Below are 19,981 nucleotides of genomic sequence, written 5' to 3'. Positions count from 1 at the left end.
GAAAGAGAGGATGTTGGGAGAAAAGTTCTTGTGTTCACGTGTGTGTGTGTGTGTGTGTGTGTGTGTGTGTGTGTGTGTGTATGTGTGTATAGTGTGTGTGTGTGTGGCCTTTGTTATGTTGAGGTATGTTTTTTCTATACCCACTTTACTGAGTAAGAGTTTTTATCATACAAGGATGTTAAATTTTGTCAAATGCTTTTTTCTGCATCTATTGAGATGATCATATGATTAAAAAAATTTTGTTGACATGATGTATCACATTGACTGTCTTATAGATGTTGAACCATCCTTGTAGCCCTGGGATAAATCCTACTTGTTATGGTATATATTCATTTTAATGTTTTGTTGAATGTGATGGTCTCTTTTGCCTCCAGATTCCTGGGTAGGTTTGGGCAGGCTTTCTGGACCAGTGAATAATGCTACCACAAGCAAGTGAATGCAAGCTACACAAGCAAGAAATCTAGGAATCATTCTCGACCCTTCTTTTCCCTCCCTGCCATATCCAATATGTTACTATTGATTTTACCTATTAACAGCCCTTCTATCTGTCCACATCCTTATTTCTATTCTGCTGCCCTAGCCAAAGCTACTAATGTTTCTCTCCTGGATGATAGTAAGATCCTCCTGTTTTCTCTGTCTCCCCTCTCCTCACTGCTAATATGTTCCCTATACTTTATCTTTTTAATCCAAATCCTTTAGCAGCTTCTCATTTAGAACAAAGACCAGTTTTCGTAATGTGACCTACAGGCCCTGCTAGTGTGAACCCCACCTACCCCTCCAGCTTCCTTTCACACTACTCTCTTCTCTTCCATGCCTGAGTTCTAGCCACATGGCTGTTCTTTTCGTTTCTTGAATACCTATGTGTATCACATAAGTTTACATAAGCCCAAATTTAGTGGTTTAAAATAACAACAATCGATTTACTCACAATTATCGAGTTTGGCAGTTTGGGCTGGCATCAAGTGGGTGTTTCTTCTCTCTCTGTGACATTGGCTGGGGATGTCTGTCCCTTCCTGGCCTAACTCATATGCCCGGGGCCTCAGCCAGGAAGACTATAAGGGCTGGACCTCCCTCCCTCTACGGTCTTTTACTCTCAGCTCCTTCAGAGCATGCCAGACTCAGCATTCTAAGCGAGATAAGCTGGAAGTCGCAAAGCCCCCTAAGACCTGGTCTTAGACAGTGCAATATATCACTTTTACTATATTCTCTTAATCAGTCCAAGTCATAAAACCAGCCCAGATCCAAGAGGAGGTAGAACAGATCCAACCTTTTGATGGGAGGAGCAAAAAAGTCACTTTGCAGAGGACCGTGGGAGGAATGTTGCTGCCATCTTTGAATTCAGTCCACTACATCATCTTTTCTCCCACACAAGGTCATTGCAGCTGTACTAACTGCCTCTGTGCTAGGTAGGGGCTCTTGTCCACTTTCTCCACTTCTTTAACTAAGTTAGCTTAGTCTAGCCCTTCAGATCTCACTTTAAGTGTCCCACTTTAGGGATGCTTTCTCTGAGCCTATTGGCCACATCCCTTTGTTGAATGCTGGTTTTTCTAGCACTGTGTTGCTTTCCTTCATGGAGATTAGCTTCCTTTCTGATGGTCTGTGATGATTTAATTAATAAAAATTAATTAATTTCAGTTAGTAATGTGTTTCCCTTGCAAGATCATCAACTTCATGAGAGGAAGAATCCCCTTTGTTCACACTCCCCATTTCATTCCTATGCTGGAAAGTGGGCCCCGATTGGGTGTTTTCTGAATGAATAAGTTAATTAATACCTGTTCTTGGAGTCGTCACACCTCCTGATGGCCCGTTGCCATTTAACCATGGCTCGTCTCACTTCCCTAACAGGGAATCACCAAGAGCAGTGCCATGGATGCCCTGCTCTAGGGACTGGACCCAGAGCTCATAATGTGCCTTCTCCTGGCCCATTTCAGCCCATATGGAGGGCTTGCTCCCTCCTCTCTGGAAGAGCCCTGGGCCCAGAGTGCTTTTCAGGGAGCTAGTTCCCTCTCTTCTTCCTCCTTGGCATCAGAGATGTGCTAGTCAGTCTTTCATTTAAACCTTTCTGTTGGTTTCCCTTTGGTATCATTTCTTCTAGTCTCTGTAAGACCTCACCATTTTGGCTGATAAACAGTGATGTGGAGAACAGATCTTTGGGATGCTTCCTTGGGATCAGCTGTACCTGGGACACACGTAGCTAGTCGTTACCTCTGCCAGAAGGATAAAGTGGATTGCTTCCTGTTTGGGAGCTCCCCTTTTGCTTTCATACCTCTCAGGTAGAGTCAGAGGTGAGGTGAATTCTTCTGGAATACCCCTGGCAGCTGCCTTAGCTAACGTGTTGTTTTGTATCAAAGACATTCGGTCTGCTCTCTCAAATTTCTTCACTTCTACTATCTAGGCTCAGTCATTTGACCATGGACAGATTTCACATCAACTCATCACCACTTGGGACAGCACATGAGCTCTGCTGTGACCACTCCTGGCCAACTCAAAGCCCAGCCTTCTGGGACTTGAGAATTACCAGACTCATTGGCTCTTTCCACTTTCCCTTTCAGTGCCCTGCTGCCAGATCACTTGGTGCAGTAGGTGGCTAACCTGACACCCCTAACAATGACACTCCTGACCTTGAGGGTGTTGTTGGTACCACCTCTGATCCACTGAGCTTCCTTGGGCCATGTGCACACACCCTGTTCCCCTCACTCACCCAGCTACAATACAGGTCAGAAGTGCAGCAAGACACCCTGAGTGAGGTACAAGCTGTAGCTGAGGAAGAAAAGTTTGAGGGTACATGGCCACAGGTCAGCTTGGCCTGGATAGCAGGGGTCAGATTTGCAGTGCCCAGCAAGCAAGGGCTGGCCTGTTGTATGGCATGTGGCTAAGGCTGTGGCTCTGGCTCCTCCACTTACTGAGGGCATTATTAACAACTTACTCTAGGATCTCCAGTTTCCTCATCTGTGAGGATTTCATGAAACAGTTGATATTTGGTGTTTGGTGTTTGGTTGTAACTATTTGGCTGATCCTGGGATCTAGAACAGGCAGCTTGAGGCCATTCACGTCTGTGAGGGAAGGAGACTGCAGAAGTGGAAAATGGAGAAGGATAAGGCAGAGAGGATTTCCCTGAACCTGTTCCAGGGCTGGGGCTGACCCTCAAGGCCCAAGGGACTGAGCTCATTTGCCTCCCATGCTCACTGAGTGTTTGTGTGTGTTTCTTTTTCTTTCTCTCCCTCCCACCTTCCTCCTATTTCTCCTTTCCTTCTTTCCCTCCTTCATTTTTTAAAATCTTTGAATTATCTCTTCTGACTGATAGTTCCAGAGTAGTGTGCCGCTTAAGTATTGCAGTGATGTTATTTTCTGTCTCCCACAAGATATGCTGCTCATGATTGTTCATGCTTATGACCTTAAATCCAGTCTGGGTCACTAGAGGTGACAGGCTGAGGTGCAGACCTCACTAGGCAGGCACAAAATGGTAACAAGAATGTGCTCCAGATAGAGAGGATCTGTGACAATGTTACAGGCATCTGGGCTAGTGACCGACATGGTAATTCACTCTAGGTTTTCTGGGCCCAGCAGAGGTGTGTACCCACAAAATGCCAAATACTCTGAGAGACACTTGCCCTGTCACAGACTATACAGGAAGAGATGAGTGGCTCTGAGTTGGTGCCCACTGAACTTGCTAGTTGATATCCGCACGTCAGAGGCCAGGACAGGAAACCAGGGTCTCTGCCACACAGGACAGATATGTTGCACTGCCTGCCTCCAAGCCTGGCACATACATTGCTCCCTGTTATTTAAGAGGCTAGGTCTGGGGTCTGACATAGAGTTCAACCTGGCTCCTCTTCCCTCTCACCTTCACTTCTAACAGCTAAGGCCACTTGAGTCCTCTTGTGAGCCTAGTGGCATTCTAGGCTTTGGAACAATACTGACCTTAGGTGAAGTGCTTACAGAGGATTGGCACTAAGTTGGCCTGACTGTGGGTTCTGTTCCCACCTGGAGGCTCTGTCATCATGACTGAGTTTCCGGCTTTCGCTGAGGCCCCTCACATATCTGCATCTGTGATCCCTGCTACATACCCAGCACTCACAGAGTGCTGCTTTGCTTTCATTAGTTCTCCTGAGCCTCCCCAGCCTGGAATCCAGCCCTGGAATTTCTTTCCCCCATCTCTCTATGGGTTTATTTATCTATCTATCAATTTATTTATTTTTGTCATAGCTTTGTTGTTCACTTACCATATAATTCACCCAATCAAAGTATACAACTCAATGATTTTTAGTATTTTCAAAGAGTTGTGCAGGGATCACCACAATCAATTTTAGAACATTTTCATTCCCCTAAAAAGAAATGCCAAATCTATCTTCCTCCAACCCCACCTGCAGCCCTAGGCAACCATCAATTTACTTTCTGTCTCTACAGATTTCCTTGTTCTGGACATCTCATGTAAATAGAATTTTATAATACATGGTCCTATATAACTGGCCTCTTTCACTTAGCATAATGTTTTCAAGGTTCATCCACATTGTAGCATGTATCAATATTCCATTTATTGTTATTGCTAAATAATATTCCATTGTGTATGTACCACATTTATTTATCCATTCATCAGGTGATGAACATTTGCTTACTTCGAGGTCATGAAAACTTACCCTTATGTTTTCTTCTAGGAGTTCTATAGTTTTACCTCTAACATTTAGGTCTTTGATCCATTTCAAGTTAATTTTTGTGTATGTTGTGAGGTAGAGGTTCAAATGTATTCTTCTGCATGTCATCCCAGCACAATGTGTTGAAAAGACTATTCTTTCCCCCACTGAACTGTCTTGGCACCCTTGTTAAAAGTTGACTCTTCAGATCAATTTGGGGAGTATTGCCATATCAACAATATTAAATTTTCTAATGCATAAACATGGGGTTCTGTCCATTCATTCCCTGAATCTTGAAACTACCAAATGCCATGTGATTGTGAAACTCTGTGTCTTTGTATATTACCCATCCCTAGAAATTAAGCCACCTTGCTTTACCCTGTAAGGCTTCTTGCCCCTATTCCCCATAGGCTTCTTGCCAAAATTTGCCTCTCTGACTTGGCTTCCTTCTAACTGGATCTGCTCCAACCAATGGGGGCACCTAGTTATTGATCCCAAGTCAAATTAGTCTGGACCATCCACTGTCCACCAATCTCTTAGCTCCCAGTCTTCTCCTTGAAGAAATGAGCAACGTGAGAGAGGATTCTTGGAGATGGGGAGAATTTTCCAGCTGAATCATTTCCCTGTGGTATAACTAGAGTTGAGAAACAGAAACAGAAGATCGTACACACATGAATTGTGCCACCAAATTTAATCAATAAAGTCCCAGGAGAAGTGTACAAATACTCAGAAGTGTCCCAGTATTCTTGAGGTGGGTGTTTCTGGGAGACTAAAGGTAGCTCACAAGTGCATTCTCATTTATGGAGAGTATAGAGGACCCTCACAGCAGAACAGTCTCACAGGTCCCCAAAACTTCTCTGTGTCTCCTTCCTTCTCTCTCCACCAGTACTAGGACATTCATTTTCACAAATTAGTCCTTCTAGACAATCAGAAATGTTTTGTTTGAAACCTATTGGATTTTATTAACCAATAATTTTAATTTAAAAAAAAAGAAAAAAAAAAAGGAAATGTTTTGTTCTTCCTCCCTGGGACTTAGAGTAGTTAGATGGTCTAGCTCTCCTCTGGGAGCAGGGCCTTTGAGCCAGAATCTCTGCCACGCCTAGGCAGAGGATGGCAAGTGTAACTTCTTTGGGCTTTTGCATCTCTTGAAGGTACCTATCATTTCAGCCTTCCACCTGAATATTCCAACAAGTGACACCTGTGCATGATCATGTTGGGGCAGATGCTTCCAGAAGGCTGGGTATCTGTGCTTTCAAGACTCCAAAATAGAGCATATTAACAATGCAGAACTAGACCACTGTATACTTTGTGCTGATAGAAATAAGCTAGTCTGTTTTTAGTTTGAATTTTCCAGTCTAGGTTTATAGGGCACAGCTTCAACCACATGGGAAAGAAAATCTTCATGTGCACTACTGAGAACTAAGAAAACCCATGTGTCAAGTGGAGCACCTCAGTTTTATGCGCCTCTCATACCCAGAGCTGGATTTTGATACCCTAAACTATTGTATCTATAAAAATACCTCATTTTAGTGAGGTGAAATTAGGCTCTGCTGCAGTAACAAGCCAACCCTGAAATCTCAGTGGCTTTGTATATTAAGATGTATTTCTCACTCATGCTAAATCTCTTGAGCCATTGCCTTTGGGCCTCAGGGAAGGGCAGCGGCCTCTGGGAATTTCTCTGTCAAGCTAATGAAGTTCTTATACCTCCAGGTGTGGCTCTGCGGGGGCAGCATGGAGGTCTTGCCTTGTTCCCGGGTGGCCCATATTGAACGGAAGAAGAAGCCATACAACAGCAACATTGGTTTCTACACCAAGAGGAATGCTCTCCGGGTGGCTGAGGTCTGGATGGATGATTACAAATCTCATGTGTACATAGCATGGAACCTGCCTCTGGAGGTACTACCCACCAGTCCTCGCCATATCCCTAGTACGGTGATATCTTTAACAAGCTGATGGTTCCTCTCCATAAATATGCTAACACTTGCAAAATTATAAATGCATTTTGAGGAATTCACGGATTTCCAGGTTTTAGAATCCTTGCTGTACATGGGGACTATGACAATGGAAATTTTGAAATCTATTTTCAAAGATTAGAAGGTTCATATTGTGTTAATCCAAGTTTTATTATATTAACTGGATGCCCTTCTCCTGAACATACATTGTGACCAGAAGATTCTTGCGCAAAGGTTTTGGCACCAGACCTTGTCATCTGCTCTCACTGTGTGACATATGTCCCTACTGTATGCCGAATCCCTTGTTTACATGGCTCTTCAACTCTCCTCCATAGTCTGCCCAGAATATAGTCTAGGAAAATTCCTGTGTTACTGCAGCCCTTTGAATTCCAGCTCTGCCACTTACTAGTTATGAGATCTTGAATAAATCCATTTATATTGCATCTGTACCTTATGTTCCTCAGCTATAAAATGGGGATAAAAGCAAGTCCTCCTTCCTCAGGTGATTGTGAGAACTAAACCTGTAGTAGTAAATCTAAGTACACATGACATACTTAGAGCAGTGCCTAGTACGGGATATGGAAATGTTGGTGAGCATTGTTTGTTTTCCACAGCACAGAGGGATCACCCAAACCCTCAGCCACAGTTGGGTTCATCTCCTCAGCCAGAGTTCCTGCAGGTATCCAAGCCATGCCCTTGTGAGTGTGCCCTGGAATTGTCCCCACTGAGAAATGGCAGTCCCTGTGTTTCAGGAGGCTGGAGCCCAGAACAGCAGAAATGCAGTTGAATGTGTGCAAGTCTGTGGATAAAGAGGATAAAAGAATATATATTATTGTTGTTTCATGACAGCTATGGAAATAATGTTCTAAGCATTGAAAACCCCCTATGGCCCTGTAGCTGTTACGCCATGAATGATTTCACATGTTATGCTATATAGATAGGCAACACTCTTTGAGCCCTTACTATGTCTTAGGAAGTAGGTAAGTTCCTTATTTGCAATATCTCATTTAGCACTCAACAACCTTACGACTCCGGAACCATCTGCTTCGGTTTCCTCATGTGATGTCAGTGGAGTAGGTGTTATTTTTCCTGTTTACAGATGAAGTGTTGCGGCCTAGAATGGTGGTGTTATTCAGAGTTGTAAGAACTCAGGGCTGCTGACTCTAACTTGGTGCTTTCTGCAGCAATACAAACAGCTTCTGGTCCCTAATGCCAGTGTACCCTACCACACTTTTCATGAATGACCTTTCTCATTAATCATGCACAGTAAATTAAAACAAAGAGTTAGTTTTTTTTTTTCCTCCCGCTACCCAAGATGCCTAAGGGAAAGAAGGCCAACGGAAAGAAGGTGGCCCCGGCCCCTGCTGTCATGAAGAAGCAGGAGGCCAAGAAGGTGGAAAATGCCCTATTTGAGAAAAGACTCAAGAATTCTGAGTCTTTTGGACAGGACATCCAGCCCAAGAGGGACCTCACCCTCTTTGTCAAATGGCCCCTCTACATTCAGCTGCAACTGCAAAAGGCTATTCTCTAAAAGCACCTGAAAGCACCTCCTGTGATTAACCAGTTCACCCAGGCCTTGGACCACCAAACAGCTACTCAGTTGCTCAAGATGGCTCACAAGTATAGACCAGAAACAAAGCAAGAGAAGAAGCAGAGATTGTTGGCTCAGGCTGAGAAAAAAGGAGCTGGCAAAGGGGATGTCCCCACCAAAGGCCACCTGTCCTTCGAACAGGGGTTAATTCTGTCACCACTTTGGTGAAGAACAAAAAGGCTCAGCTGAGGACGTGGTTGCATAGTGTAGCAGTTAGCACATCTGCTTTACATGCAGAAGGTCCTGGGTTCACGCCCCAGGGGAGCCATGGTCCATGGTCTAGGCCATGCCACCCTGAACAAGCCCAATGTCTAATCTTGGAAGCTAAGCAGGGGTGGGCCTGATTAGTACTTGGATGAGACACCACCTAGGAAGACCAAGTGCTGTAGGCATAAAAAAAAAAAAAGGCTCAGCTGATAGTGATTGCACATGACGTGGTTCCCATTGAGCTGGTTGTCTTCCTGCCTGCCCTGTGCCATAAGATGGGGGTTCCCTACTGCATTATCAAGGGGAAAGGCCAGGCTGAGGCGTCTGGTCCCCAGGAATACCTGCACCACTGTCACCTTCACACAAGTTAACTCAGAAGGCAAAGGAGCACTGGCTAAGCCAGGAGAAGCTGTCTGGAGCAATTACAATGACAATCACAATGACAGATTTGATGAGATCTGCTGTCATTGGGGAGGCAACACCCTGAGCCCAAAACCGGTAACTCATAATGCCAAGCTGGAAAAGGCAAAGGCTAAAGAACTGGCCACCAAACTAGGCTGAGTACTCTGTCAAGCTTTCTGCACATAAAAGTAATAAAAATCTTTCAACCAAAAAAGAAAAACAAAATAAAAATTAAAAAAAAGGTTAAATATTGCTGTCCAGGTTTGCCTTTGAAATGTAATGTTTGACATTTAAAAGGATTTTCCTTTGAAATCACTATTTGGCTTAATGAAATAACTTGAACTCTTTTCTTGATCCCCTAAGATGCTGCTGGCTGCCTGCCACTACGGAGAGAGCATCCTGGCTCTGCTAGTTCATGGCCATCCTGTGGCTGAGTCGGTGGAGTCATATTTCAGCTACTTTATTTCCCCTTGTCAGCACACAGCAGCCCATTATAGGTTCACTTTTATAAAAGCAGAGTGAATTATTCATTAGAACATCATTACAAGCTTTGCAATGGAAAATTATTTTCACGTCTGCATAAACGAACTTCACAAAGAGCCAAAAAGGGGGAAATTACACATGTGTAGAAAAGAAAGACAAGAGGTGGTTTATAGGCATCTATTTTCTTGTCTTAATCAAATAATTACTCTAATAATTGGCTCAGATAGTCACTGAGGAAATGTGGAGGAGATGGAGCTGAGAACGTAGGTTGTCACACCAGTGTGTTCCAGGATCCCTTTTGCATGGCAATAATAAGGGCAGCTAACAATAGAGACTGTGTGATGCACTCAGAGGACAGCAGTATCTAGCTTGGGGATAGATAATATAGTAGATCCCCTTAATCCAACCTTCTGAGCAAGCATGCACAGAAATTAAGTTTTCTCTCTGATGGTTTTCCCAAGGGCGACAGACACCACCTGTCCTCTTCAGCCAGAGGTCCCCAGTCACTAATGTCCTTTGCTTCTATTTTCAGAACCCAGGAATTGACATAGGTGATGTCTCCGAAAGAAGAGCCTTAAGGAAAAGTTTAAAGTGTAAGAATTTCCAGTGGTACCTGGACCACGTTTACCCTGAAATGAGAAGATATAATAACACCGTTGCATATGGGGAGGTAATTAAGACTACACATGCTCTCAGCTTGAATGGCTGTGCAGTGGGTTGTGGATCACTTTGATGGGGTAAAATAAGGAACAGAGTCATTCATCATTCCTTCATTCATTCCTTCATTTATTTACTTGTTTCATAAGTGGTTTTAGATGGTGTGGTCCCTGAGAGAGAAGCTCTCACCAGCTGGTATAGGGGACAAATATCATGTTACAATGGGGCGTAGGCCACCTTTTTCCTGGGGTGTGGAAAGGATAATGTGTTCGTTTGGGACATTTTGATTTTGAAGTCCACTGGGACCCATAAGTGTGACACTGAGTAGGAAGTTAGATATAAAGAGGTGGAAACTAGAACTTTCCATCGCTCAGTGCTGTGGGCAGAGCCACTTACCACCAAAGAAAGGATGCAGATGCTTCTTGGATTTTCTGTGATGTGATAATATCACCTTTCTAAACATTAAAACAATAGACTTTTAATAAAATGCTATAAATATGCAAAATATGAAAATAATAATAATAGCGATGGACACTTACTGAGTGCTTTTGATATTCCACACACTATTCTAAGAGCTTTTCGATAAGAGAGCTGAGGCCTTGAGAAATTAAATAAATTACCTAAGGTCTCACAGCCTATAAGTCATGAAGCCAGGATTGAACAAAGGCATTCCGATTCCTTAGATAATATGTACATTTTGATGTATGGTCTTCTTTAGTGTGTGTGTGTGTGTGTGTGTGTGTAATTAAAAAGATAGATATTTTATATACACAAATATGTTCTTTTTATATACACATATCTATATCTCTAGATCTACATATGTAGAGATATATAGATATATAGTTACCTAGATCTAGATAATTGATACATTACTGAAACCATGTTGTCCATATGTCTAATAACTTAAAATGTTACTCAGTAATATACAGAGAATATTTTCTTATGTCATTAAACATTTTTCAGCAACATTATTAATGGTCACATATGATGATACCTTTTGTGTATGCTTTGTTTTGATTGAAAACATAGACATTTATGTTGTTTCCATTTTTAAAATACCATAAGCACCACTGCTGAGAACGTGCTTGTATATAAGCCTTGTTCCTTCCTTCCTATATGTGTTCGGATGAGGAGTCAGTGGCATAGAGTCAGGCCAGGGCGTAGGGAGCCGAGTGGATGCTCTGGACCTGAAAGAGACATCCCATTAGCTAGGCATTTGGGTTTCTTCCAGGGCTGCCTGCAGCAATCTGTGACAACCAGGCTGAAGCTAGGAAGGCTCTTTTTGACTTAGAGTATTTATTTTTTCTACAACTGCAAATTTTCTTACTTTATGCCTGATGCCTTTTATAGAAAGTAAATAAGCCCCAGGTTAAACCATCAGGGTTTAGGGAGGTGCCCCCTCCTAAGCTGGAATCTGGAATAGGAAGCTTGTTTCTTGCAGGGGCAGTCTGTATAGTAGTTAGGGAAATGTGAAGACTCTTGAGCCACCCAGAGTGGCTCTTCTCGGCTCCTATTCCCACACTAAAATGGGGGAAGGAAATTGCTTACTGCATAGGATTGTTGGGAAGAGAAAATGAGCTGCAATGTGTAGAGATCTTAGAACAATACCTGGCATGCAGCAGTAACTATTAATAGGTCCAAACTGCTTTGTCTTTTCTTCTTCAAAATAAAAGCATGGTTTGGGGTTTTTTGTTTGGTTGGGGTTTTTTGTTGTTATTGTTTTTGTTGTCAAAATATGATCAAATATGAAGGAAGCATTGAAAAATGATAGGCAGAGTTTGGATTATTTGTAAGACAATTGGATAAATTACCTACCTCTTTGGAAAAGAAACAATTTAGATTCTTATAGCTCACAAAATCCCAAAGTGTATTTAGATGAGCTATAGCAGTAAATGAAAGAAAAGAAACCATAATAGAACCATACAGAAATAGATATGAATCTGATCTCTGAAAGGGGAAAGGCTTTCTAAGAATGAAAGCTGTGGAAGAAAATACAAAGGAAAAGGATACTAGATCTGAGCTCATAAATATTAAAGTAACCTATATATCAACTGAATGGAGAAATAATATGCCAAACTGGAAATACGTATGCCATAAATATTGTAGATGAATCGATAATACCATTAATACATAATGAGCCCTGCAAATTGTTTTTTAGAAATTAATGTACATTAAAAAGTTAAAAATTCCAAAAGAAAAGATAAGATCCAGGAGAAAATACAAATAGTTGAAAAACACATGAAAAATTTTAATTTATTTCATAATCAAAGAAATTAAAACTAATTTAAAAATACATTGAGATAGCTTTTTTCCTACTGCCAAATGAACAAATATTCATTTTTGGAATATATGTTGGTATTTTGCCAGCAAGGTCTTGGTAATATGAAAACCCACATATCCTCTGGTAAGAGCACAAATTGAAATAAGCTTTTAAAAAAGCAATTTGAATCACATGTATTAAAAGACTTAATGATAGTCATTTCACTCTTATCCTAAGCAAATAATCTGAAATGAGATTTGAGAGTAAAATTTTTCATCTCAGTGACTTTTTGTTTTGGATCAAAATTTTGAATCTAACTTCAAGATTAGTTAAATACACTATATTAATGGTTTGAAATATTTTGCAGCCATTTCAAAAGCTGTGTACAAAAGTTTAATGACATGAGGAAACACTGATAATATAATTCTTAAAAGGAAAGGTCAAGATTGTAAATTGGATTAGCTACTATTTTAGAATGGAAGCAAGTGAAAGAATAGCATTGAGAAATGGACATGATAGTTTTAGTTACCTCTGGATATAGCAGACAGATAGTTTTTGTGTAGGTACTTTGTCTAGTTTCCCAATTATCACTAGTGTTTATGTGATATTATAATTAGAAGAAAAAGTAGTATTCACAAAGAAAGAATAAAAATAGAAAGATGCTAGAAGATGGCCAGGGCACAGTTCCACAGGCTGTGCACTGCACAACTCCATGGCCTGCCATTCACATGAAGCACGGTGAAAATGATATCTCTGGAGCTGAACAGTGGGTGGCCTTGTAGGTAACATAGAGCTCATAGTCTGATTTTTTTGCGGGGAGGGCGTCTTGTTTTTGCAAAGTTTTCTATCTCTTTAAAGTAATAAATTTAATGCATACATTCTGTAGAAAATATAAAGGTGAAACCAAAACTTACTCTAATTCACAATTCCCAGATATGATCATTGTGTTAACATTTTAGGCATTCCCTATTACTCCTTTGTTTACTGAGCTCATCATGTACTGAAATATATGTCAGAAAGACAATAGCATTAAATGAAAGAAATCTGATCAAATTCAGTTTGGTAATAAAAGCTACCATTATTTAGACAATACTATTTTTTTTTTTTTTTTGATCACTAGAATGCTTTTGTTGTTGCTGTTATGGTGACATGGGTTAATGAAATCCAGTTTCAAGTATACAATTCAACAATAAGTCATATATATATTGCATTGTATGTTCACCACCCATAGTTAGGTTTCTGTCTGTCACCACGTATTTGATTCCTTTTACCCCAGCTACCACCTTCCTTCCCCGCTACCCTCTGGTAACCACTAGTCTATAGTCCAAGTCCATGAGTCTCTCTTTGTTTGTCATGTTTGTTTGTTGCTTTTAGGTTCATATCCCATGTAAAAATGATATCATGTAGTTTTCAACTTTTTCTACCTGGCTTATTTCGCTTAGCATGATTATCTCACAGTCCACCCATGTTGTCGCAAATGGCAGTATTTCATCTCTTCTTATAGCTGAGAAATATTCCATAGTATATATGTACCACAGCTTCTTTATCCAATCATCTCTTGTATGGAGAACTCTACTTTTAACACTCACTCCTGCTGGTTCTTTTCCCCAGAGCCAGACCCCTGAGCTGTGGGAAAAGAAGGAAAAATGAATTCATACTATACATGCAGTTTGCACCCTTCATTTTCATGTACAATTCTGCTTGAGAGTCTTTCCCAGGCCAATTACTATTTCTGAGTTTTATGCTCCTTGTTCTTTTCTATTTTTTTTTTTCACTTAGCTTATTTTTTGGCTTTCTAGTCATTCAAATTGTATACGTCTTGCTCTTGATAACGTTATGGTAACCTCTAAAAACAAAAACAATAATGCAACAAAACAAAACAATTTCTGAGCCCCAAAATGAAAGGTCAAGTGGTGTGTAATACAAAAACTTTAACACACTTTCTCCTGATCTCTTCATCAACTTTTCAGTCTTCGTTAATATTATCTGGGATTTTAGACCCAAACATTATTATACCTTTCTTAAGAATAACTTTGTCAGTTTGATGACAGAATTTACCAGTATTCAGACAATTGTATATTAATGCTCACTCCTACTACTTTTTGTCACCACACCAGAACCCAGTACAGTGAGGAAGGAAGACAAATACCTCTGAGCAGTTGTCAACTCCAGCGTTTCTGCTTCTCTCTACATCCAGTATCAGTGCCCAGGCCCATTGAGATAATAAGTCACTTTTCCTTGCTTTTTAAAGTCTTATTAATCTCTATTAGCTGGAACATCTTAGAATAATTTTTTAAAAGATATGTGTATGCTTTATGTTCTGACTCTTAAATGTATGAAATACTGCCTTCCTACATGCAAAAGCACTTCAGGGTGCACAAAAACATTGGGCCACTAATACTTTAGCCCAGAATGTTATGGAATCACCTCCCCTTAGTCTCTGAACCCCTCAGATGGTGTAAAAACATCTCCTCACTGCTTGGGCATAATTCAGCCGTGGTACTAGCTCTTCTTGTGTCTTTCCCCCAGACCATAGACTGCTTCAGGGCAGGGACTATTTTTTTAATCTTTGTATTTGTTAAACTTAGTACAATACCAGGCTCTTACTAGGCTCTCAATAAATATGTGTTAAGTTCCTGAATGATAGATTCAATTGCATAAACATTAGAAACAAAATTTAAAAGCCTAGCATTTTGAAATCATGACATGGAATGTGCTATAAAGTCAATAATCTCCTTAATATAGAAAGAGCTCTTGCAAACCTATAAGAAAGCCACTTGAGATCTCGGTGGGGAAATAAACTGATAATTCTCAAAAATGGAAATAATTACTAAACATAAAATATTTTAATTTACTATTAATTATAAATTTATAAAATAAAGATCTTTTTATTTACCTCCCCAAACAATAATATTTTAAATTATTTTAATCATCTATAATTTTTATTTTATATTTATTTTAAAAGCTTTGTTAGACTTCATTAGCTACATTTTTATCATATTGCTCTTGTGTATATACAAAAAGGAAAATATAAGCAAAGTACACAGGTAAAGGGAGTCCTTACAAAAATCTAACTCTCTGAATTACTTTTTGACTTAGGAATTGTCTGGGTTTTTCTATATAATCTGTCCTTTGCAGCACTGAAAGCATTGGCAACAAGCATTCCCTTAAAGCATCTATAAAAGAACTATGGTGTTAGGCTCCTATGCCAACTTTGCAATTCCATAGAGATAGCTGGCTTTGGACCATTTTGGGGAATGTTAGGCAACATAGCTGATTCATCACTTCTCTCTAATGCCTCTATAAACTTTTGGTACTTTGTGTTTAAAGGAATGCTCTACCATTGAATTTTTTCCCTATCTGGTGTTTAATTGACATATAACATTGTACATGTTTGAGGTGTACAAGGTGTTGATTTGATACACTTATATATTGCAAAATGATTACCACTATAGTGTTAGCTAACACCTCTATCACCTCGCATAATTACCATTTCTTTTTGTGGTGAGAACATTTAAGATCTACTCACTTAGCAACTTTCCAGTATATAATATAATATTATTAGCTATCATCATCGTGCCCCACAATAGATACTCAGAATTTATTCGTCTTATTACTGGAAGTTTGTGCCCTTTAACCAATACAGTATTTTTAGATGGTGAACCTCAGAACTGATAGATATTTACGTACCCTGTAAATCAAATATAAACTACTTTAAAGCATCCAGAAAGCAGCTGGGCAGCTTTAATACTGAACTCCTTGATACTGTAATCCTAGTTCTATGATTTAATTCAAGAAAATCTTAAATGTGAACAAAACTGTATACATCTTAAAGTTGTTTATCTTAGTAAAAACTAAACAACACTAAATTGCCCAAAAATTGCGAAAAAATTAACTGATTGTGTGACAGGATTGTGGACAATCGTTACTTTCTTCTGTATTTTCCAAACTATTTCGATGAGATGGTGTTATTTTTATAGGCTCTAAAACAAAGTCATTAAAAATTTACTCAGTTGTCTGAACCTAGACTTAATTTTGGTGCACAAAAACAGAGTGCCCCTTGCCCCTCATCTTGATGTATCCCTGGTTAGTTTGGTTTCCATGCAGAATATAATCCGGAGGGGACCATGAATATATGGGAAGGACCACCATTGCCATTTTCCCACTGGTTGAGGCTGCAGGGTGGTGGGCAGGATGGACACCAATATAGAATAAGAGTGCACCTGGAGGTCTGAATTAGGTAAGTTCTTACAAGCTCCCAAAAAGACATGCCTAGGTCCTGGGGTTTTGTCTGAAGGACTTTTGTATATTCTTCCACAGGTGCAGTCCAAACACCTAGAATGGTGCCTGACACAGTGTAGGCTTTCAGTAAATGCTTTTTGAATATATAAATGTTGCTAGAGCTTTCATGATGGCAAGGCTTTTGTGTGCTTTTTTGATTACTGTTCTTCATGCCTCTATGCCAGTAATGAGCTGAGAAGCTGAACTATGATTGCCAGGGTTATTAAAATCAATATTGGTGCCGAAGCTTACTTTGGATAACCAATGGGTGACTAGTGTTCCTATGTCCAAAAGCTTCTCAAGATCCTTTTTTATGTTGGTGATAGGGGAGATATGTCTGTGGGTGTCACAGGCAGAGGATTGGTGCCCCCAGCATCCAATGAAGGACTCTGTCTTTCCTGCTAAAGTGATCACCTCACAGACTCAAGCTTTGGTCATTATGTGGGCCACCCCATGGCCTTCCCATCGAGAGACTGGGACCAAGACATGGTGGGCCAGTGGTTGAGCAGCAGCTCCACCAAACGATCTCTGATGGGCGATGTTTTGCCTATTCCTGCAGCTTCGCAACAACAAGGCAAAGGATGTCTGCTTGGACCAGGGGCCGCTGGAGAACCACACAGCAATATTATACCCATGCCATGGCTGGGGACCCCAGGTAGGAGCCCATCTCTAACCAGGAAAAGAGTAAATTCACTGGCCTTAGAGGATTTGTGGGACTTCCAGTAACTTCTGTTGTTCTTTACTTTGGTAGTCGTTACCTGTTCTGAGAGGGCGGGGCTTTCTAGTTGTTATTTTATGAGTTAAGGAAAATGAGCAGTTGCATCAGCACAGATATTAAGAGGATAGATGGGCATGTGTCATACTGAAAGAAAAATGCTGATAGGCAAGTATGTGTCACATGTGCATATGTTGTATTTATAACCAAATACACCTACTTACAACTTCAAAGAAAGAGCAGATTCCCTCATACAAGCCTGATTGACATGTCCACCCTGAAAAGCCATCATCAGTAAGTATGATGCAGTCTGAAAGCACTGGTACAAGAGCCAAGCGCCAACTGGGAAGGAGGAAGGCGCTTGCAGTATATGTCAGAGAACACAGGTGTTCCCTGGTCTTTCAGAAGAATGCATTAGATAACTCAAAAAGGGCACAATGATCAACCAACAAAGTGAAAACAGAGTCTGAGAAATGAATTTGATTTGACAACTTTGTGCTAGCCAACGGTGTGTGTGTGTGTGCACAGAGTTTAGCAAAAATTCTCTTAGATTGGGAATAAACATATCCAAAAATGTCATTTTAAAAAATTTATAAAAATTTAAAACATATTTATGTCAACCAGTAGTAATAAAAAGCAAGCTACAAATTCGGAAAACATTTATTATTCAATCCTAGAGGAACGCTAGACAGTTGGTTCGAAGCCAGACTCACAGATTCTCTCTCCTGTGAAGGGAAGACACTGGACAAAATTCCCTGTACACTCCCATTGTCTCTCTCTATCTCAGGTCCTATAAACACACATGTTCACGTGCAAATTCACATTCATACACACATACTCACACATGCATTCATAAAGGCTCATGGCTTTTCTCTGCGTATAGCACTTTGCTTTCTCATTAAGCCATTACCTGGAGAGAGAAGAGTTATGTTCCCTCTACTATTACTGTGAGTAGTTCCTGTAACCTAGAATCTCAGCCTCCCTTCAATGTTATGGGTCCTCTGAAGGTGGATGAGAAATGTCAGACAGGTCGAATCCTGAATCCTTTGATGCTTGTAGCCACTCCGAGAGGTAGCAGGCAGCATGAGGAAACTGAGGCTCAGAGGGGCAAGTGCCTGTTAGCAAAGCAGACTAGAACTCAGGCCCTCTAGCACAACCAAAGGGTTTTTAATTCAAGATTATTCACTGAGCCCTAGCACCATTCACAATTGGCTAAAAGTACCCAGGGGGAGCAGGAGAATGACTGGGAAGCTTAGACCCGCTCCTTCCCATTGGGCAATGGGGCATTAGCATTGAAGGCAATATGTATTAAAGAATCCAGGGATTGTCTTAATCCATTCATTTACTCATTCTCTCAACAAATATGTTTTGATCACCTACTACAGATGCTAGTCATAATTACATAAGGCAGTTGATAAGATATAATTCCTGCTCTCAAGTGGTTTACACTTGAGGAGCAGAGACAAGTAAAGAGGTAGGAAACCTACAGCACAGTAAGTGTGTAAAGAGCAAGACAGCCCAGGGTGCGGGGTGCTAGGAAACAGAGGAGTCCCTGTTTGGCAGCAGCTTAGAATGCAGGAGGGAAGTAAGTGCTGAGAGGTAAGATTGAAGACAGATGAAGAGGCAGATCCCAATGGCCTCATAAGGCATGCTCCAAGGCACTGGTGCTCACACTTCAGCGTGAAGCAGAATCACCTGGAAGGCTTGTGAAAGTACTAACTGCTGGGCCCCATCCCAGAGTTTCTGAGCTAGGAGGTAGGGGTAGGGCCTGAGATTTTGCATTTCTAACAAGTTCCTAGATGATGCCAATGATGCTGGGATTTTGCATTTCTAACAAGTTCTTGGATGATGCCAATGATGCTGGGACTTGACCATGAGGGCAATGAGGAGCCACTGAAGGGTCTGCCTGGGGTAATGATATATTTACACAGAGAGCCCTGGAGAAGTTCAGAGAGGGATGGATGCTGTGGAGACATCCTGGCCTTCGGCCTCTTCTTTCCCCTCCCCAACTCTGAGGAGTGAAGTACCTTGAAGTAACTGGAGAAGTGGGTGTAGGGAGCTGAGATCTGCATGGAATGGTTAAGCCAGCCGTTTAAGAGGCTGCACCTTGGGATAGGCCAAATGACAAGCCAATAATTGACCACACCTACTCTGGGGCAAGACACTGGGAGAGGGAGATGAGGACATGTTAGTATTGGGCCAGGAGGAGAGTGGGAGCCTGGACACTGAGCCGTGGGGTTGTCCACTTCTGAGCCATATTGCTGTCTGTTTATGATCATTGATGGGAAAACACCAGGAGTAGCTTTAAAAAAACACTTAATTCCCAGGCTTCTTTGTCCAATCTTCTAAATAAGGGACATTTGAACTGAGTACTTACTAACTATGACATAATAGACACTATCACATTTAGATATTTGCATAATCAAAAACTGGCCTCGGAGCCAACTTCTGTGAATGAGAAAGGGAGTAAGGATAGTTTAATGATGTCTCCCAGAGCTCTGAGGGCTTCCTCAGATAGCTCTAGGCAGTGGCTTTTTCTTGAGTGTTTCAGGGAAAGTTTTCTAAGCCACTGGGAAGCTCTTGGCGGAACCAAGGATCAGTGCATTGAGGTGGCTCTATCTCTCTACGGCAGCCCTGTGGCCACCTTCTCCAAAGTCCTCCTCCCCATCTTCTCTGGCTACTCAGGGCACCCTCTAATGCCCTATGATGTGCAGAGCTCCAAACATAGTCTAGGACAGACCCCTGTGAACTTGACCTTCCTCACCCTTCTGTCTAGAGTCTTTACTCTTATTGTCCCCCCCT

At 41.1% G+C, this 19,981-nt stretch overlaps 1 protein-coding gene and 1 pseudogene across 1 annotated transcript in view; both read left to right on the top strand.

Annotated features, from left to right (window-relative positions):
* Positions 1-19,981, top strand: part of GALNT17 (polypeptide N-acetylgalactosaminyltransferase 17) — a 409,742-nt gene that overhangs the window by 373,403 nt on the left and 16,358 nt on the right. The window contains exons 7-9 of the mRNA XM_006918523.1: positions 6,342-6,527; positions 9,799-9,936; positions 17,024-17,119. Coding sequence (XP_006918585.1) covers positions 6,342-6,527; positions 9,799-9,936; positions 17,024-17,119 — 420 coding nt within the window. The remainder of the gene's footprint in view (positions 1-6,341; positions 6,528-9,798; positions 9,937-17,023; positions 17,120-19,981) is intronic.
* LOC102884611 lies at positions 7,899-8,942 on the top strand (annotated as a pseudogene).

Source organism: Pteropus alecto, unplaced genomic scaffold, assembly GCF_000325575.1.
Source record: "Pteropus alecto unplaced genomic scaffold, ASM32557v1 scaffold68, whole genome shotgun sequence".
Lineage (NCBI taxonomy): Eukaryota > Metazoa > Chordata > Mammalia > Chiroptera > Pteropodidae > Pteropus > Pteropus alecto.
Note: the sequence above shows the minus strand (reverse complement) of the source record. Positions and strands in the feature narration are given on the sequence as shown.